At 36.9% G+C, this 22,326-nt stretch overlaps 1 protein-coding gene across 3 annotated transcripts in view; it reads left to right on the forward strand.

The window, feature by feature from the left end:
• Window positions 1–1,198: 1,198 nt before the first annotated feature.
• The window catches only part of CSRNP3 (cysteine and serine rich nuclear protein 3), a 57,374-nt gene continuing 36,246 nt past the window's right edge, over window positions 1,199–22,326 (forward strand). The window contains exon 1 of one of the 3 annotated variants that reach the window (XM_042874809.1): window positions 1,199–1,346. In XM_042874809.1, coding sequence (XP_042730743.1) covers window positions 1,199–1,346 — 148 coding nt within the window. Of the gene's footprint in view, window positions 1,347–11,113; window positions 11,173–22,326 lie in introns of those variants that run through there. The other 2 variants (XM_042874812.1, XM_042874810.1) reach the window with 2 other exon arrangements.

Raw genomic sequence — 22,326 nt, forward strand, 5'->3', positions numbered from 1 at the left:
TCAGTTAGACACATCCATAAGGGTAAAATGAAATTTAGTGTAGGAAAATACTTCATTATAAACAAAATTGAACTGGCAGCTTATAGAAGCTGAAGGCAAGTGATGTTCAGAAGAATGAGAATTTTTTGCTACTGTATGCTTGGAAGTGTCAAGCAGCAGCTTTTTAAATGTGTCTTTTCTTCTCCAGCTATTTACAGCAACTTTCTACTGATTAGTGTAGTCAGAGAGCAGATATTATCAGTAACTTTTAAATTAAGATCTTGCAATTAATTATATCACAAGGATGCAATCAGTAATGATGCTGACAGTAAACTTATACTTTTTTTTTAATTAAAGATAAAGGAAAAAAAAAAAAAAACTGGTTTAGCCTGTTAGATGCATTAACGTGATCTAGGAATTTTTATTTTGTTTTCACTTAGTATTCCATAAGTAGGGATAAAACGGTCAGGTATCTTAAATGAAGGGGAAACAATGGTATTGGACAGTATGGTTAGAAAGCAAAGTTCATGAGGATAGATTCAATCCCATGATACTTGTATAAATGGACATAGTCTATGTATGTGCCACTGCTCTGAGTATCTGAACTTCCTAAATGCTGCACAAGAAACTTCTGTGTAAATTAAAATTGCTATATGACCTCAGAACAGTATTTGCAGGGCCTGGCCTGACAATATGCTAAGTATCTCATGCTCTAAAATCTAAATGAAAATATGGGCATTTGCTAGTGCTGAGCATTTCATTCTGAACTGTACTTGGTGACAAATACTGATTTTTGTCACGTAATAGTTCTAGGTGCCAAGTAAGGTTTGAAGTGTTGTGTGAATGAATATGCATTTCTACTGAGTTATATGGGATTACATGCATTTCATACTTGACCAAAGCATAAAGTGAAATACTTATTATTTAGTTTTGTGCCTGAAAATTAGTTGTGGAATGTTGACTGTTCTGGTGGAATACAGATAGCACTTTCTATCTTAAGATAGTCTGTAATAGAGTTAGAATGTCTTTCGGACAGCTTCTCCTGTAAAAGTTGTTTAAAAACCCATGATAAGGAGCCACTTAACTAAAGGTAGAGGTATCAGAATGATATATAAACTCCTCCAGGTGAAATGAATTGGAAGACTTGAACAGCAGGCAGGTGTTTCAATGCTTCATTACCTCTGTTCCTGTTACAGGTGCATGTGACAGCACTGCAGCAATGAGTGGAATTTTAAAGAGGAAGTTTGAAGAAGTTAGTGGCACCTCGCCTTGCTCCTGTGTGTGGGATTCGGATGATGATATTTCTAGCAGTGAAAGCGCTGATAGCGGAAGCAGTGGCCACCCATCAGCTTCTAATCATTTTACCCGTAAGTACTGAAGTGTTGCGTTAAGGCATCCAGAAAAGTTGTACTTACTTTGAAGAGACACAGTGTAGGTTGCCTGCATTTATTTTGAAGTTCTTTTTTCTGTTTTACTGCATTTCAGCGTTAACAGTGTGAGGAGATCCTTCCTATTTAAAAACATCTTTTTCCTCTAGAAGACTTTTTTGGTAAAAGTTAGTGGTTGTCAGATTGCATAACTTTCGTACCATATCAGTTACAACCAGGGAATGTGAAATGTTTTAGGAAAATGGGAGAACATCTTCTGTTTTGGGTGATAATTTTGAGGAAGAGGAAAAAGCAGCAGTAACTAATATATGAGGCCGGTGTTTTTGCTTTATCCTGTCTGTTCAGTGCTGAGTAGTCTGCACTATCTGTTGCAAATCAGGCAGCTGATCCTTGTAATCACTCATCCTGTCACCTGAGCCTCAGTCTTTTCCTTTTACCCTTGATAGGAGCAGAAGGATATTTTATGAGATGGTGTTATATTCATACTTGATGTCTATATGAGACACTTGAAGAACAGAATAAAGACAGCAGCTAGTAGAGTAGGTTTTGAAAAAACAGATTTTTCTCTAGGCTTCTCACTGAAATTAGAATGGTAGTGAGAAGGACAAAGACTGAGATGATCTGAGACACAGGTAGATATGAGAAGGCAACCCCCCTCCTCTACCCCCAACTCATTACTCTCCTTTGATTGTGTTTAGGCTCTTGCTGTTGGCTCTTGAACTTGAACTCTCTGAGCTTTGCAATATGGTTTTCAGTCTGGAATTTCTTCCGCTTGGCGGTCTGCCAGCGCTTTAGTCTAGCAAATAGGCTTCAGGGCATGGTGCAGATACATTTATTTTGCTTAGCTTTGGATGATTTTCCATTTTTATATGGTTTTTGTTTTCACTGTTTCGTTCTTAACAAAGCCACAACGTATTTGCTTGTTGTTTCTATCGGTAATGGCAGTACTTTAAAGCAACTCAGTTTGGGGTAACTATTTTTTAAGGTTTTTGAGAGGAAGAAACAAGTACATAAAATAGACAGATATCCATGACTGCTACAATAACAGACTTTATAAATCACAAAACAAGCTGATTGAAGTAGTTGTTTTTTTGTGTGTGTGAAGTAGAAATAAGTAATGAAATTTGAATTTAAGGAACGTGGCTCTTCATAGCTGAATCTTGGACAATATAGTGGAGTCAAAATAGAAGCCACATATTCTTCTTTTTACAGTGGTATTTTTATCCAAGCATCAGAACCGTAGTCCAAGAAAATGCAGTAGTTGATATAAATTAGCTGAGGTACTTGTGGTAATTTCTGGTTTGTTTCCTCAAAGAGAAATTAGTGGTATGATCTAAAAACAGTTTTCTCTTTTTAAAACCATTGTTTTTAAAAGTGTGCAACTATCACAGTTTACTGCTTGCATAAGGTTTTTTTTGTACAATAGGATTTGGAATTTTATATCTTGTTTCAGAATATTCCTTTCCAACCAAATGGTGGTAATAGTCATTTTCACATTCCTGTCTTCTCTTGCTGTTGCTTTCTACCAGTCATAAGCTTCTGTAAAACCCAGATGTTTAAAATTTATTAGCAGTTTGAGATCTCCCACTGCACAAGTTGGAATAAGAATATTCACAAATAACAATGATGCGATAAACCTGTGGGATTAGGTTGTATAATATTTAAATACGTGGCAACACATGAAAACGTGGCTTGCTGCCGTATGCAACTACATTCTCAGTATCACATGCTGTATGTATAACAGCAGGTTTTAAAATATGTGAAGTGTATTTGCTCTAACCTCATATGAGATCAGTTGGATTCTTTCCTTCTCAGCCCACTTTATGCAGTGGTGTGTTTTATGCTATGTACATGTTCCCTGAAGTCTGTGCTCCTACTATGTTCCCAATGCCAATGTGCTGTTCAGAAAAATCTCAGAAGGTTCATATGAATTCTTCTCACTCTTCTTTATCAGTACATGTGCAGATTCATTGCTTCTCCAAGGGACTTCTGAGACACACAACTGCAATATAAAAAATCCTCTATTAGGCCATGAGCTCAATACACAGCAATTCTTTGTGATACTGGAATGTAATAATATAACAGTGTTTCATAAGCTAAACATCAATTAAGACTGCTGTTAATAACTAATACTCAGCATTTTACATTAATTCTTTTATTTATTTTCCTGTGGTCATGTATTTTAATCAAAAGTAAATGTTGGGCATATCCAAAACATTTAAAAGATTACGGTAGTGTTTTATTAGTTTTCATGTTCCCAGTAGCATCCATGGAAATGAATGTGCCAGTTTCAGTGTACGATGTATGTCAGAGTACACATTTGTATATATTTATAGTATCCAAAAAGCATTGGTGTGTAAGTGCATAAATGTATATGTAATTTGAAAAAGTGTATGTATATTTGTGTGTGTGTATATATATATATACAGTAGGAGCTTGGGAATAGGTGAACGGTTGGACTGGGTGATCTTTTAGGTCTTTTCCAACGTTAGTGATTCTATGATTCTATGATATATATGTACAAGTATAGTAAATGCACCAATAGTGTATAGAAATGTTAAGTGGTGCTTTAGATGTGGAACTTACCACTGAACCAAGGAGTGAGAAGTTACAGCATTTCATAAGTGTTATTGGCTGCTGTTCCAGCTGTGGTAACTCTTTTCCTCCCTTCCATCCCACCCAAAGATTTAAGTATTCCTTGTGTGAATCAAAAAGTTCTTTTCTTTTCTGATAAGATGACTGTGCTGTGTAAGCAAATTAATTCATGCCATTCTTGTAAAGGAAGGGTGAATAGTGCTTGTTAAACCCTTGAAGGAAAGTTTACTTTTTCACTCATTGTTTGCTATTCATTTTATTGGAAGCAAGATTTCACTTTGTTTTAAATCTTCTAAACTCTTGGTTAGGGAATTTGACAGGGATTTGTGCTTTCCCAAACTTAAGCTCAAGTGCAGTTGGAAAAGTTTATCTAATTAATGTCCGTTAACCTTCTACAAATTGATGAAGCATGTTGCAAACTGTACCCTTTCTGCTAATTATAATCCATAGGCAAAGAGGGTCAATGAAGTGTTAGAAGACACTTGTTTTGTTCACTTGCAATGGAACCAGCCTAGCTATTTTCTTTGTGTATTATGATTATTTCCTTTTCAAAAGGGTGGTATCTGCTTGAAGGGTAACTGGCTGCAGTAAGTCACACCTGTCAGTTGGTAATTATCAGGTGTCAGGTGGTCACAGTGAAATGCTGTGGAAGAACACTTGTGTGGGTTTTTGGTCTGTGATCAGGCACTGGGTGGTAGAGGTGGCTCTTGTACCCTTTGTTAGTCAAGAGTAGAGCTTTGTTTTGCTGACATGTGTTGCGTGCAAAGAACCTAAAAAAATGTTTTGCATGGAGCTGGACCTTTTTGGGTTGGGGCAGAGGTCTGCAGCTTAATTCTTTTTCTGGATAGAATATGTGAGAGGCAGAAACTAATGGCAGTGTGTTTCCAAAGTGATGTTTGATTTGCCTTGGTTTAAAAGGCCAAAAATGAGATTGTAGAAATGTTGAAAACAGAAGCCAAAAGTCACTCCAGAATATCTTGGACTCTGAATCAGAGAAATTCAGTCTCCTTAACCCAGAGACTCATGCTGAATTGCTTGGGAAGGGTTTTCCAGCATTTAGTATAACCAGTGTGTAAAGAAAGAGCAATACTACTGCTTTCCAGACTCTGACCAGATTATTAAAAACAATCACACCTGTTGCTACAAGATGTGAGGAACTACTTGAGTCTCCATTTAAATTCACTGAGGCATTTCTGACATGAAAGCCTAAGCCAGCAGACATTTTACATTATCCCATTGTTTTGTCATGACTGACTTCAGTTTTTACAGTTTCTATGACAACTGTGATTTTTGATTGGTGAAGAGTAAGAATGAAGTGCTGAAACAGTTTTTGGACTGTACAGTATTTTTCCATCAACAGAGCGTAGTGAACACATCAAGATGTTCTTCACTGAACAGTGTTATAATTGAATTGCTGCTTAAGTAGGGATACCTGCTTGTTGCAGACTCCACATACAATAATTTTTCAGTTGAAATAGCTGAGAAGAAAACCCTGCTACCCTTGCCAAATAACTTTCCTGAAAATTATTGATAACGTATAGCTTAAGACATCCTTGCTTTTCAAATCGCGTGGATATTTATGTTACCGTGTTAATACATAAAGGAATGAACAAGACATGGCTCAAAGCAGTGCAGCAGGTTGTTTTCTGAGATTACTTAGCATTTTTTGTAAGTCCTCAGCAAAATGGAACTTGACGAGTAATGATAGAATTTCATCGAGTAGTTGTCCAGAAAGTAAAAAAAGGGGAAGGAGAAAAGAGCAAAATAATGACTTTTTCTGGATTACAAGAGAACAGAAAGTCCTTAGAATCCACAGGTGAACAATTAGTGGAAATGCAGGGAGGAGCTAATAGAGAGCTATTGGGGGAGGAAAGACAGCTTGTTAATTGGATCATATATGAATGAAATGAGGCAGGAGGATTTTGACAAGCAACAAGCAAAGTTTTAGAGTAAGAGCAAGAAAGTGCTAACAGATTTTCCTTGGCAAATAAATCATCTTGCAGAAAAGTACACAGATTGGCTGGCTCACAACTGGTAAAGAGTTAGGGCTAATGAACAAAATGAGAATGAGCCAGTTTTATCGAGATCAAAAGAATTCAGTGCTCTGACAATTTGTAAATTCTTAGTAAATTGACTCATCATCTTTCATTTCAATGACACACAGAGCATATTCGAGAAACGCATTAGAAAATTACTGGAAAATGTTGTTTGGGATTCCATAGCGCTTGCAGTTCTGCTTTGTATTTGCTAGAGGAAAGCACCTTACAGTTGTGTAAATCCTGGTCTGCACTCAGGAGTATGTACTGATGGTAACATGACATATGAAATGAGATTTGCTGATCTGCCCTTGTCTGAGATTTGCTAAAATCAAGCTTGATAGCTTGTCTTTGGTTTCTGATGCAAAATAATATACATGTATGTGTGCATTATATATATTTATATATAAAATATATACAATATATATGTGATTAAAGTAATGCATCAGATCCAAGCCACTAGTTTAAACTTCCTATAGTAGTGGTTGTCTTCTTCAGATGCTATTCTAATGTGCAAAATAACTTAATAATTTTACGAATGCATGAAAACCATCCATAAAGAATATGAAGTTTGTTTTGCTCTATCATGTACATTCAATTTAAAAAATATTAAATCATGATGACTGTGACTTTCTTGATAAGGATGAACGTTCTTAAACCCCCAGTCTTTAAAGTTGGTTCTTCCTTTCAGTTAATTTTAAGCTTGGATTTGAGCTAGTCTTACTCAGCATTCTTTCCTGGAGAAGCCATGAGGTTAACATGTGAATGGGCTTTATTTTAGTGCAGGCTTTGTCCATGGTCTTTGACAAATAATACAGAATTTTACAATGTGTTTCCTAGAGGTAAGTAACTTAGATTGAGTGCTAACTGTAGCTGTTCTGCTTCTCAGACATGAGGAAACTTTATGACATTTGGATTCTAGTGAAAGTTTGGGTGGTCTGATACTATTACGTTAGATTCTGCAGAGAAATTACTGATGAATCAAATCATAAAAGAAGGAAAAAGGATTTTTCTGTTACTGGTTTATAACTTCTAATAGTTTCATTTTTGTCTGAAAAATTTTCTTTATGCTTTCTTTTTCAAGACAGCTCTGTCCTAGTGCCAGCTTTTATTCCTACTGAGAGTCCCAGTGGTCCTTTGGAAGCTTCTCTTGGATTTTCTTTGTGTTCTTGCAAAGCAAATAAAGCTTCAGAAAGACTCCTATAATATCCTCCCCCCCTTTTTTTTTTCTTTTTTTAATCTACTGTCATTTTTCATTTCATACATTTAGTATAAGTTCTGCATTCTGTACTGGTTTAGAGCTTTTAATACCAGCCTTTAAAGATGGTCAGAATGAGTGCTTTAAACAAATTACATAGTTTGTGTACGGAATACATTGTTTTAGCCTGGGAAATATGAATAAATTGTGAGGATGCTGAGTACCTCCAGAGACTCGGGAGTTAATTCATTGTTTTCAGTTGGACTATTTTGCTAGAGGAGAGCTTTGTGACTGGTCAAAAGCAGGTGTAGGGGAGTCCAGTATGTCAAGAAGGAAAGTATACCAGTACTTTATGCACGAGGAGAGGAACAAACTACAAGGCAGATCTGTAAAAATGGTGTCATACAAACTTCCAGAAGATTTCTTCATTTTTTTTAACATATATTTTCTTTGAATAGAGATATTAAAATAATAATAATAATAATAATAATAATGAAAGACATTTTCAATTATGATATTTTGATATTTTGAAATATTGATATATTCAAAATATTTCATAATTTTCTCAATTATGGCTTATCAGAACTGCAAGAAACAGTTCAGAACATGGTTCTTCATTAGCTGCACTGTCTTTCAAGGGTACGTTCTGCAAGTCAGTGATTTGCTTTTCTAGCAGTAGCCACTAAAGAAACTGTTTTTTTTGCTAAACTGCTGAAGTGGGCATGTGTTAAGATGCTATTCTGTTCATCTTTGAAGTGCATGTAATTCTATTAAGTATAGTATTTGAGTAACTTCTGAAACTGGCAAAATATCACAGTCTCCTCTATGCTATTCAACACTATTGATTTTGTCATTCATCTGTTTACTGAGTGTGTAACGGTTTTGGTGTTCTAACTGCATATAAGACTACCAATACTACCCCACTACATTTGTGTGTGGGTTGTATCCTGACTTCAAAGCTTGTTTCAGACTTTTCGTAATACCTTTGACAATTATGATGGTGTTATGTAGCAAATTCCATTTGAACCCTCATAATAACAAAATGGCTCTGTTTTAAAGAGGAAAACAGCTTGTGGTTGGCTGAGGACGTTGGTTTATCCTGCTATTTCCCCGTTCACTATAATAGCCAGTTAGTGTCTTTGTGTAGCATGGAGTCTTTGTATTTTAAAGAATTCATCACCAGTTCTGGTAATAGTGGCGAGAAAAGGATTTTCACCATCAGATTGACTGAAAATTGTGCTATGTTTCCCCAAATGAGGCCTCAACCTTTCTTATCCATGTTTCTATTTCTGTTATATTACTGGGTTTTGCTGTGTGATTGGGTGCAAGATTATCATATTCCAACCCATTAAGTCCCACTTGTTATGTACAGCATCACGGAACTCTCTGCACTCTTAACAAAGACAGCTTCAGCTAGTGTGTGTCCACTTTGAGCTTTCTGTATTTCTGATGTTCGGTGTTAAGGAGATAAATTAATTGACAATATTAAAAGGCTACTCATTGTATGCACCAAGCTTGAATTCCCAAAAATGCAGACAATTAATTTTACAAGTTTACAAAAAATATTTGTGTGTGTTTCCAGCTGGCTTGCAAAGTAGCATATCTATTGAAGGACTTTAGGAAAAACTTTTGAAAATGTTGAAGCAGGAGTTGTGTTTGCAAGTAAATTAAGGGCAATTCCAAGCGCTTAGGTTAGCTTTTCCTCCTTTTAACAGAGGTGTAGCTGTATTTGTACATTCACCTGCTAGCAAAGGAAGCAGCCATAGGCAGTGGTCAACTGTGGAGCTACAGTGCAGCAGTGGTTACTATGGAAACTGTAGGTGACCTACATTTTACCAAAAAAGTGAAAAAGTTACGTGATAATTTTCTTTTTTTAAATGAAGCACGCCTATCAACTCTTACTTGTTTTCATTTTTTGCACATTACTTTGCTCATATAATACTATCAAAGTTGATGAAAACCTTGGAGCGGAGTCATCGTTTCATTTTTACAGCACTATTTAAAATTAGTAGAAATTGTCACCTTTGTCATGTCTAATGACGTGATGGAAAAGCTGAAACGCTGACTTAGTAGAGGGTGAGGTAGGACTATACAGATCCCTACCTACATGTATTTGCAGTCTCTGCTGTCCCACTGGCAGCGCGCAGTGTTGAGCTGTTCACAAGCACAATGTCATATTCACTTGGCATCTGATATTGGAACTGCCTTTTGATTTCCTCCCTACCTATCCCTTTCTCTCTCTGCCTGTGCATCTTTGGTTACTCTTTTTATTGCTCTGAAGTTCACACAGTCTGCTCAGTGTGATCTGTTCTGTGAAGCTTGCTGCTCTCCATCACTTCAGTGATGGATTAGTGGATTAGCTACTGGCTCATTTGTTTGTGTACCTCAAAAAAAAAAAAAAAAAAAAAAAAAAAACAAACACCAAAACTTTGCTGGTTTTGCAAACCAGAACTTTGTTGCTCTAAAAAGCTTGAGTTGTGTGTACTGTATCCATTTCCTCACATTGCGATCAAGGCAGTAACAGTATTGGCATGAAATATCAATTAGTTTGTGTAAAACTTAGTAAGGCGCTAAGAAGTGTAGAGCACTTCTTAGTGCTTTTGAGGGTTGATTTAGTTTGCCTGAATGAAGCAGACTTAAATTATCACCTGAAATCGTGATGAAAAAACTTATTTTCCAAATTAGTTTGATCCTAAAAAAATCTTAAGCATGCTGTAAATAGAGAAGTATCAGTTGTTACACTACTAAAGCTTGAGGTCATAGTAAATAAAACATTAGGAACTGAATGCCCAGAGAGTCACAGCTAGAAGAACATTCCCAGTGCTGTAGAAAGAGATGGAAATTGCCAGAGGTTTGTCTAGAATCTGTACATATCTTTTTTTATGATCACGCTGCTATGAACCACCTATGAACACAAAATACCTTCCAGGCATATTTGAAGTGCCTCTGTGTTACTTGTGATCATGAGCCTGTTTTTCCTGTGCTTATTTTTTCTGTGCCGCAGAAGAAGGTGAGAAGTGATCATTCAAACCACATAAGCAGGTTCTGCATTTGGAAATGTTGAAATGACTATTCCAGTCTAATCTTTTGCAAGTTAAAATGAACCAAAATATGATTGTGAAGTTTTGTTTTGTTTTTTTTTCAAGCAGAATCACAAGTTTTATGGGACAAAATAAAAAGTGATGCATATTGGTACCTGTAATTGCAGAGCTGGAATTGTCACCAGCTTGTGCTCGTTTCCTTTATCTCCCTTTACCCTAGCCTCATGCCCAAGTGTACACTATAGATCAGGTGGAGATTTTTTTCCAAAACTTATATTCAAAATTGTATTTTAGAAATACAAGAAACCTTGCTTTAAAAGTGCTTCAACAGATGGCAAGTCTGTCACCTGCCTTGGTAAGCAACACTAATGTTTAATTGTCCTTGCTGTTCCTGAATCTTGTTTTGTTCAGTGACAGACTTCTTGGTGTGCAGGCTTCCTGTTGTGTCACTTTGCTAGCAGAAGTGGCCAGTGTGTACCAGAACCACAACATGCATACTGGCTGTGTGCTCAAAGATTGCATGTTCATTTAAATTAACGAGTCACATCTCCTCCTTCTGAAATACAGTATTGAAGACGGTCAGTAATTCAGGTCAATCTTAGATATTTTGGTGAAGTGACTTTTTTTTTTTTTTATATGGTTTATACACACAAATCACATGCTCTTCTGAAATCTATTTCCTCATGTTTTTTTTTTTTTGTTTTTGTTTTTTTTTTTTACAAACAAACTGAATTTGCTGTTTATTCTATGAGTTTGTGTAAGGCATCACTAATAATTTGATAGAAATTTTATGTTTGTTGATATCATTTTAACAGTAATGAGACATGAATTTCATTTTTTTAAGGACAGATTAAGGAAATGTCTACAGACTGAAAACATGATTTCAGAGGTCTAAAAATCTCCTGAGAGAATCTGCCCTTCTTTGAGATCACAAGGTCAGTAGTATGGTAGCAGTTATTCTCATGCATCTGTCTATGCAGTTATGCAGACCCAATTTCAATTTGGTACCATTTGATGGTGCAGAACATGGTGTTATATTTTACATCTCTGCAGAGATTTTTATCTGCAATTTTAGAAGAGCATTGGGGAAAACATTCTAATTTCCAGCTGCAGCTTTGCTTAAAATGGCTTAAAATTCATGCTAAAAGCTTTTAGATTATTATACATCAACACCTTCCAATGTAATTAGATTTCACAGGAGAAATGTTCGTAAATTCTTGCCTATGTAAATGAATTAACTGTTGCATCTTTTCTTACTTGCTTGTAAAAATATAAGCTGCTTAATATTCTGGAAAACACTAAGTTGTCTGAAGAGGTGCCTTCAAAGCTTGTATTTTAATTTATAACAACACAATTCAATTGTTTTTTTCCTAAGACTGGAAGTAATGTATATGATTTATTCAAATGCAAAGAGCTATCCAGCTAAAGTAGTAAATGTGTTCAAAGAGCTTGTGTGTAATCTGTGTGCTGTAATAAGAGCTTCACCACACAGTAATTAAAATGCTTGATAAATAAAGGAAAATAAAAGCTATCTCTTAGATACCATGTTCATAATTTGCTGTAAGTTTTGCTGTGATCCTTGAAAACATGTACAGTTTTTCTTTCACGTGTTTGTTGTTAGACTGTTATTTTTAAATGCTGCACATATTAATGAAGGAAAAACTGGAAAGCATGAGTGTAGTTAACTCTTATCCTGAAATGTCTGAAACCAGAAAATTAAAGCAGATACTAAAACTGTCCTCTTGTGAACAACCATAGATCTAAATGTAGTAGTATTCTGCTTATGTATGGCTCTGTATCATGTGGAGCTGCGCACACGGGCAGTGTTCCATGACCACACTTATTCCTTTCTCTTGTTGGTTGTTTTCATGGTCAGAGTCAAATGAACTTATATTATTTCTTTTTACCTTTCCTAGATTATCCTTATTGCACATTACCAAAGACAGCTGAGACTTAACTTTTTTTCAGTAGTTGGTGCCTTAGATTTTGTAGTCTGATTTCTAATTATCTGTTGAGTTATTTTCTTTTGCTCTAGTGATATTGTGTAAAGAAGAGAACTGCTCTCATTTGAGTGCTTAGTGTGCCAGAAGTTGGAATTATAATTAAAAAAATTAAGCAAACACAACAGAAAACAGCCCTGATGACTTTAGGAGTGCTCCATTAAGTCAGTAAGTTGGTAAACTCTGCAGGAAAACTTACCAAATGAGCCTTATTGCTACCACTGTTCCACTGGTGGGTGCAACTAAAAATGGGATTTGGAAAGGAAATAGACCAGTATTCCTTTGGCTGCATCAGAGAGGGCATTTGTGAGTAGTTTTCAAGTACCAAATATTTTACACATCAAACTGGGTAAGGGCACTGTTAATATGTGCCCTTTTCTAGACAGACGGGATACATACGTAAAAATTTGGGGCAAAAGAGTGGTATGTTTGTGTTGCAGTATAAGAACAACTTCAGATTTATTTGAATTACAGTGTACAAACCTTGCAGCCTTGCAGTGTAAGGCTTAATTGCGTGGTCATTTTTGAAGAAAAAACTTTTGAGGCTGTTTCTCAGGGTTCTGGTGAATTTTTTCATGACTTCATTAACTCTTAATGGGTTTTAGAGATCAGAGGAGGCTTAGATAGGGCTTATTAGCAAGAAAAAACCTTTAAGGAAGCTTGACAATTAATAGGTGTGCGAACACGTAGAATCTTCTGAATCATTCATTCAGAGTGTAACATCAGAGTGCTCTGAGTGCTGTGATGTTCATTCTTGTTTTCTATCTCTCATGCTGTATTAAAATGCTTTAGGTAACCATATTGGATACCTGAATATTTATTTGAATACTGGTAGTCTAATACAGTTTCAGTGAAAAAGAGGGCTGTCTTCTGCATATTTTTCCGTATTTGTAATGGATAAACTGACCTTCTGTCAAGAATTAGAACATAATTCTATGTAATGTGAATAAAATCAATATTAAATGTTGATTTCAAAAGAAAAAAAAATTGGGGTTTCTTAAGTACATGATGTAGAAGTTCTAGCCTTAATGCTTTTTAATAGCATGAAGGCTTGTTGTTCAGTATTTCTGTAGAACTGCATTGTGTCTTATTGTTCAGTATCTTCTTAGTAAGAGTATTATTTTTGAGCTCAAAGATGTTTTAAAGTTGTTGTTGAGGAACTAGTCTTACCTTAGTATACTTGAAGTACTTGCCCTAACCTGTGGGTGATTTCAGTTTCTGACCTAAATTTGCTTATTGTATTTTAGTTTTTGTTGAAAATGATAATAGGATAAAAAGCATTCTGCAAAGCAATCTGGGCCAAACACAGACAGTGGAATTGTTGATGAAATGCAGTTGTAGATGATAGGTAGGCCCAGTGCTACCATTTTACATAGAAAATAAGGTCCTGCAGTTAAACTTCAGGTGTCATCTGCTAAACATTTACAGAGAAGAAGGATTTTTATCTGCTTTTGTACAGCCTTTCACTCGCTGTCAAATCTATAGATAAAGAAAAGGACTTTAAGTTGCCTCCCCAGAGAAGCACCCAATTCTTGCAGCTGTCTGCAGTCTCATGCCTGATTGTTGGTAGCTGTGTTTTACTATAGGAGTTGGTATTTTCATTCATTGTGATGAAAAAATATTCAGATAAGAGCACAGCTTTCCCCCTCTTGTTTTTCTCTTAAACCTTCTTGAAGTGCACATTTACCTGGGTACCAGGAGCAGTTAGGGTCACTGTTGTTCAGGTAGAGCAGATCTGTGCATCTGAAGGGGCATTCCTTCCCTTTGCTGCCTTCTCAGTCAAACAGCTTCATCTGCTCTTCCTTGCAAGGAGGGATTTTCTCTTAGGCAAATACATAAATACTTTCCTCTTGTGTTGCTTTGCGGATAAAATACCTTAGCAGTTCATTTAGTGTGTTTATTTCCACATTAAACAGTAAATAATTTGCAGATCAAATAATGTATTTAAACAAAAGTCTTCATTTTTATGGGATTTAGAATATGTTTGCAGTTAGTTCTAAGCCCCTGAAAGGGTGGGGTTCCTTTTAGAAACATAGAATGGTCTGGGTTGGAAAGGACTTCTAAGACCTATTTTCAACCCCCCTGCTGTAGGGGGATATACCTCCTTTTAGACCAGTTTGCTCAAAGTCCTCTTCTCCAGGCTGAAGAGCCCCAGCTCTTTCAGCCTGTTTTTGTAGGAGAGTGCTTCAGCCCTCTGATCATCTATGTGGCCCTTGTCTGGATCTGTTCAAACAACTCCATGCCCTTTTTCTTTTTGGGGCTCCAGAACTGTGTGCAGTACTCCTGCATACAGTGGGGTCTGATGAGAGCAGAGTAGAGGGGCAGAGTCGCCTCCCTTGACTTGCTGGTCATACTTCTCCTGATGCAGCTTCTGTGCTGAGGACATTGCTGGCTCATGTTAAATCTTTCAACAACTGACACTCCCAAATACTTCTCCTCAGGGCTGCTCTCAAGCCATTCTCCACCCAACCTGTATCTGTGCTAGGGATTGCCGCAGCGCAGGGGCAGAACCTTGCACCTGGCCTTGTTGAATTTCAGGAGGTTGGCATGGGCCCACCTCTGAAGCCTGTCCTGGTCCCTCCGGTTAGCATCACTTCCCTCTAGTGTGTCAACTGCACCACTTTGCTTGGTGTTGCAAATGTGCTGAGGATACGCTCGATCCCACTGTCCATGTCACCTACAAAGATATTAAATAACACCGGTCCCAACACTGATCCCTTAGAAACACCATTCATTACTGGTCTCAGCTTGGACATTGAGCCATTGGCCGCAACTCTCTGAGTGTGACCATCCAGCCAATTCCTTATCCAGTGAATGGTCTGTCCGTCATATATATTTTTCTCCAATTTGGTGACCAGGATGTCATGTGAGACAGTGCCAAACTGCACAAGTCCAGTAGATGAGGTCAATTGCTCTTCCTGTATCCGCTGACATCATGAATGGCCTCCAAATTTGTCAGGCATGACTTGCCATTGGTGAAGCCATGTTGGTTACCACCAGTCACCTCGTCTTTATTTTACGTGTGTCTTAGTGTAGGTCTTTTAGGATCTGCTCCACAGTCTTGCCAGGCACAGAGATGAGACTGACTAGCCTGTAGTTCCCAAGTTTTCCAAGCTTTGTTTAATAAATAACGTAAATAACTTAATACATGAGATAATAGCATAAATAAATAATATGATAACAGAGTAGTTATCCTATTCATCTTAACAGTCCTTTTGGAATGTTTTCTCTTTGCCCTTCCTTTTGTGTAGGGGAAGTTTATTCTATGTGTTTTTTCAAATGGTAGCTTGACTTTTTGTGTCTAACTCACAGGAATAAACCAATTATAAGGCATAGAAAAGCTGGGAAGATTCACAATGTAACCTTTGATAGAGATGAATCTGCACAGAATTATTGATGAGAAGTTATGTCCAGGCTTTTGTGTTAGCCAGTTAATTCAGCACAGCTTTAGAAGTGCTTATCTTGCACTTGTTTCACAACACATTACACCTGCTACCTCAGGCTTCTTGTTGCTTCTGTGCCACCTCCCCCAGGCAGTAGCCTGTCTTTCCCATGCTTTGTTGGCACCCCATCTACGTTCTTCCCAGTCAGTGTCAGAAGCCTCCATTTAATTTCTCCCTGCGGGTCAGCCCTCCTCAGAAGCGTGAATTGGTCATCAATTGGTCAAAAGCCTGAAAAGTGCAAGTAAATTAAAAGTATACACCCTGATGCATCAAGTGGAGCCCTTTGCCTCTTTCTGGAGTGGTTTCTTCACTCACCAGAACTGAATTTCTTTCAGTTACATACAAACAATTGATAGAAATTTCTCCATACCAACAAGATGCCAATTTTTTTACCAAACAGGCTTTATTTCTGTTGTATGTAAGAAAGAGTTATAATGTAGTAACAGTTCTGCTTTTGACTTTTCATGTCCAAATACTAGGTTCCTATCCACTGTCTCTGTGTGACAATCCCTGGCTAATAACAGAGGAGTAAAAAGACCCCAAACCAGTTAGAAGTAAGAGACAAAAAGGCTTGTGCCCCATCTTCCAACATAGAGAGTAACTACTGCAGGATTTCTCTCATAATATGAGGGTTTTCTGCTGTGGAGCTGTGGTTTCCTTTCTGAGAGTTTTGTGCAGGTATTAATACTAGCAAAAAAAAGAAAAAAGAAAGGCAAAACTCCATATTTAGTGAGCAAAAATAATTTATGTATTTGATACTTCCTATTAAGCAAGTTATAAAAACGTTTGAGTTTTCTACTTCAGGTCTTGGAACCAGTGTGAGAATTGTGAGTAGTTCCACTGAAGAAACCACATTATTTAATGAATTAGCACTTTCATAGCATCTGTATCCTTTTGTCTGTTAAGATACACATAGTGTTGGTTATGTGATGTAGTGGCTGAAATGTGATGCAAGGATTTCAGAGTCCTGTATCCTAGGCTCTAGAGTTTCCCTGCTTTGGGAATTTGAGAGATTAATTAAGCAGATCTGTCCAGAAGAGACTAAGGCCTTCTTTCAGCATGATGCTGAAGTTACATTCTTACTTAATGAGAATAACAGTGCTGGGACCATTGTTTTTTAGTATCTGTTCTCACTGAGTCAGAAACTTAAAAACCCGACCCTATAACACTGTGTCAGAGTAAATGGTTAAGGATGCTGATGAACAATTTAAAAATTATTATTCATTTTTAAATATTAACACTGTTTCTCCCTATTTCTTCATCATCATCCGTATTGTCATTTTGATTCCTTGAAAAACATTGAAATTCAGTGGTCTGGTTTGTAACTAAAGACCTAGATGCATTCTTGTTATTTCTAATCCATCAAGAGTATCCAACAGCTCCCTTATTTCTTTATTTAGGCTTTTCTACACAGCAGTCTAATGAAGTCAGAAAGGTCAGAAGAAACTATCAGGAAAGGTCAGAATGGCTTACGCATGGGTCTTTTTCTGTAGGCTGATACTCAGCATGCTGGGAATGGGTCAGATTATACTGTTTGGATTGTGCAGTGAAATAATGACATTACCAATTTGACAAGTATTCTTCATTATCCTTTCCCACAGAATTCATTTCCATGACTAGAGCAATTAGCAGGGATTATCTCTGAGAGGAGGAATAAATGGCTTTTAACTGCTTTGTGTATACGAAAATAATGCTAGCTTGTTTAAACTTTTCCTATCTGAGGGACTTTTTTGTAAGTTCAAGTGATAGGATATCAGAAGAAATAGTACTTTCCCATCCACCTACTGCTGTTAGTTGGACAGAAATGTGAAGTTCATATGAGACTTAAATTTTCTTAATTTCCATTTGCCATTATAACTTTTTTTTGTTACTAACAGTTTTGGAAAATAATTTTCCAAATGATTGGGCAGGTCCTCTCCAGCTGGCGGTGTCGTACATACTTTGTTCTTTTTATCACTAAGAGCGCAACTGTGGGATAAGTAACAATAAGGTATTTGATTGCTTTTTTTCTTTAATGGAGAAGCAAGGCATGGGATAATTAAATTGCTCAAGGTCTCATAAAGTTACTCACCAGAAAAAGCTTTTGGAGTTTGAACTGGTTTTGGAAACTAATCTCAGTTGTTTGCAGCCAGTCCCATGATGTCAATTCTTACAATCCAAAGAAGAGTTCAAATTTGGCATTAAAACACTAGTGACGCATTTATAAGGAAAAAAATAACAGTTACCTGACAATTCCTAAGTGCTTGGTCATTTATTTGCAATTGCTCTTGTTTTAAGAATGTGTGCTATTTGTTGCATTTTTTATACATACTGCAGAATTATATGTTATCGGGCTTTGGCTTCAGAGTTCTCACTGGTTACTCACTGCTTAGTAAAAATTATCATATTTGACTTTTAAAGTATACTTGAGCCTGTGAATGTCTGTATTTGTTGTCTGAAGCTTTGGCTTTGGCTTGGTTGACTGGGTGCTGGATAGAGTGTTCTAGTGCTACCCACGGCAGAGCCACCTGGGTACCTTGTTTGTATGCTGGGAATGAACAAAACACCAGATGTGTGGAGAGGCAGGAATTTTCATTCCAGTCCCTGTTCAGGCTAGATGTGATTCAGCTGTCAGCCTGTATCTGTAGACTAGTATCTTGTTGGTTTGTTGTTGTGGGTTTCTTTTTTTTTTTTTTTAAGCCCCCCCCCCCCCCCCCCCCCCCCCACACACACACACACACACTGCTTCCCCCTTCACAATAGTCTGGAGTCATTGGTCCTTTCTTCACAAATTTTCTGATTTTATGTAGTTACCTTTCCTGTCTTCCAGTTCTTGCTCAGTGCACATTTCACTTTGTGAATTTTGTCTCTATTTGCTGAAGATTTGGGATGCAAATTAATTGGTCTTTTGTTGTTGTTATTTTTATAAAGGCTAGAAATATATTCCTAGCAAATTTTGACTGTTGGTGTCACAACATCGTGTTTTTGGTGTTCAATCATTTACTTTGTCATTCAATTACCTTAGAACCTATGTGCCTTATTTACATATATTCTAGATACAAATGCATTTGCTACATTATCAGAACAAACATTCTGACCTCATCTTTCACAAACCACCTTCAGGAGTTTACTGTATTTCATCCTCCAAAACGTTGCTTTGTCTGTGCGTTTTCCCAGACATGGTTCTCCTAATTGCTATTGAATTTATTTTTCCATTGGCAACTCATTTTTTTCTTTCCCCATCCCATACCTTTCTGTACATTTATATTTTTGGCAACCTTTTTCATTTAATCTCATAAAAGTGTGCAGTGAACATATAGGTGTATCCCTCTCAGCTTTTTACTGTAAAATCATTTTTCCATTGAGCAGTTTTTCTTATGCATATCCTCTAAGATGCTACTCTGAGAACTGTGAAACAAACTTTTTAGTATTTCCAATCTCAAATACCACAAAATCCTAGCCTTAACAAATCTTATTCTTAATGTGCTCTTGTGTGTATCAGCGCTGCTTTAAAGGCAGTGTCTCCCTGACCTGTTTGATGCATCTCTTTGTATCCCCTTTAGCAGCATGCTTTTTTTTTTTTTTTTTTTTACTGTTCTAAAGGTATACTATTTGCTTCTGTTTCTTGATACAGAAGCAAGTTCTTCTCAGTCTGTTATGTGATAACAACTTTTATGGGATAACAAGTGACATCTCTGTTTTCTCTGCGCTCCTAGCTCTCTGAATGTACCTTTGTCTCTTGTTTGACATTAAAAATATATATCTTTTAAGGCAGAGACCTCTTTGGAATCTGTTAGTGCTATTGTTATTGCAGTATGATAATCTAGAGATAGCTATCAGGGTAAGGTTTGTGGAGAAAGTAATACTACTTTAGTGAGACGAACTTCTGCAGTTAGGAAAAAAAAGACAGTGTATGATCTCTCTCTTGTGTTCTCAGAGGGTCCAGTTTTCTTATTCATCTCAGTTGTCTACTTGGAGATACTGCTTTTCTCTTCAAAATTTGCCTATTTCATGGCTTGTCAGCCTGGCTGTCATCAAAAGGCGAGTAATTATTGATCTGGGTCTGGTCCAATGTAGTTTTTCAGGTTGTCTGCAAGCACGGCGAAAGAATAGTAGGATCAGCAAAGAGTAAGTACCACCTGCCCTTTTAAGTCTTCTACAAGCTAAATATGACCACTCAGAAATTGTCTAGGCACTGGAGATAATAAGAAAACTGCAGGATGCACAGTTGTGAACTCATTGCCACTGTAAATTATATGAAAAAAATTTCCTGCATGTAAATGGTGCCACTGCTGTATCTCATTCCAAGACATCTAGGGCAGTGAAGTTGTCTTTTGCTGTGGAAGAATAGAGCAGTGGCCCTGGCAAATGCTTATGCTTCTTGAAATCTGAAATGGTGGAAGTCTGTATTAAGAATCCTGTATCCTGGTGACACATGTAACCGTTAGCAACAGTAGACTGAGAGTAGAATGAAAATGGTTTCTCGGACACAGCCAGAACTATAGTAGTGTCAGTGAAATTTGCCTACCTGAAGCTATAGAACAAGACAGCCAAGGACCTCAACTTTATACTTTTCAGTCACAAAACTGGTTAGTTTCTCAACAGACTCAGAGCTGTTTATCCGGTAGAAGTCTATTAACATCAAATGACAGCTGGTGCTGTCAGCTTGCACCTTTGCTGTAACCTGGGTCAAAACAGACAAGCTGACTGGACTCTTTCTAAATATTTGACAACACGAGTATTATTTCCATCTATTATAGCAGGAACAAACAGTGTCCGTATGCTGCTAGAAAGGAAAATATTGTGACAGAGATAATATCCTTAATGCTTACAAATGCCTGGCCAAAGGATAAGTTGATGGAGAAACCATGGTCACTACAGGGATGCCAAAAATAACACTGGAGGTAGTAATCAGTGCTTTTCTGCAACACTGAAAACTGCTAAATGATGCAATTTCCTGTCAGGTAATGTCAGTGGTCCACACAGCCCAAGTTTTTGTCCATGTCATAAATTCATGAGCTTATTCAAACTGTTTGAATATAAACCTTGCAGGAAGTCTTTCTTTATTGAATATATTTATTGTCAAATACTGTGTTTTTATTGTTGGAAATGGCAGTCATTCTTTCTTGGAAAGCTTAGTTCTGAAATGGAGGGACATGACTTTAAGTTTTATTTCAACGTTGAACAGTTCCACACAAAAGTGTAATCCCCAAGATATTATAAAGAAATAGCAAAGTGTCTGCTGCAATAACATAGCGGTTCAGGTTTTGACTTGATTAAGATCTGGTATATATGCTATGAAATTTATTTTGGATGTTAAATATATGTTAGGATTTTTTGCTGATTTTCTTTAACATTGATTTTGGAGAAGGTCAGAGCATTACCATGTCTTCAAGGGATAAGGAGAGGATACTTCTGCAAAATACACTTAGTTTTTTTTTTCCGTGTAGTCTGCTGTCATGGAACTTATGGGGGAAAAATGTGTTGTGCTCTTTTTGGTTTAGAAAACTCAACAGGAGCAATAAAATTCCCAGTGCAATGCTGATACTATCAGTGATGCTGGTGCACAAACAAAGAAGTAAAGAAAATATATTTTCAAGCTCCTCTGGAAACACATGAGGGAAAGAAATCAATGCTGGCCAAAGAGAAATCATTATGGACAGAATTATTACATGAGAATTGGTTTCTAGACTTTAAAGGTTACTTGAAACAGCAAAGAGTTTCTAAATCTAAAATTCGGTGTTATTTTAAACTGTAAATGAGATGTAGGATGGTATGTGGGATGTATAAAGGCAGGAACAAGTCTTGCAGCAAATTCGCTTCCTCTGGAATGAGATCCTAAACTGATGTTTAGAAATTCAGTGGAGACACCTTATTTTAGAATTTAGTTATGTTCTGGTCTATAGGTATAAAAGTTCACTATGTATTTTATTGTAAGTGAAAATGTGTTGTAAGTTGTGATGCCTTGTGAGTTACTGCCGACCTGTTAAAAAATGCTTGTTTGTATTGTGGTTCAGATCTATTATATTTTATCGCCGTCTTTGCTCAAATTGAAATTCATGTATCTATGGTAGTCGGGAAGAAACAACAATGAAAGATTCATCTTCTAGTGGAAGGAATCTTGAATTGTTCGTAAAATCTGAACAGTTTGTATGCTTCACTATGTAAATGGTGGAAGTGAGGGATGAGACAATGTTACTGGTTACAGCAGTGCTCTGTGAGGTGATACTGATGGTAAGTCAGTAAGGAAAGATGGTGGTCTTCCTCCTGACTGGATTTTTTTTTTTTGCTTTGAGCTCCTCTGTCTTGGTGACCTTCTATTTAGAAGAAAAGAAAAAGAGAAAAAAATAGCTACCATGCTTGCTTCAGGTATTTCCTTTTTCAGATTTTATTTTAAATTTTTATTTTTAATCTTTCTGCTGTTCAACAGCCAAGTGAAATTTCTGAACTGGAAAATGATACTGTGAGGAAAGGTGTGCTTAGCAACCAGGCAGGAGAAAAGCAAAGGCAGTAGAGAGTATGTCAGTTAATTAAAAACTAAAAACCACCTTTGATTCTTGCATTTGTCTCGCAATAGCTGTGTAGTTCTGAATTACTCCCTGGCACTGATCATGTTGCTGTGTCTGAGCTGTCATGGAAACTAGCTGGAGCAAAGCTGGCTTATGAA

The sequence above is a fragment of the Lagopus leucura genome, unplaced genomic scaffold, assembly GCF_019238085.1.
Source record: "Lagopus leucura isolate 7727_CA_CO unplaced genomic scaffold, USGS_WTPT01 Super-Scaffold_100012, whole genome shotgun sequence".
Lineage (NCBI taxonomy): Eukaryota > Metazoa > Chordata > Aves > Galliformes > Phasianidae > Lagopus > Lagopus leucura.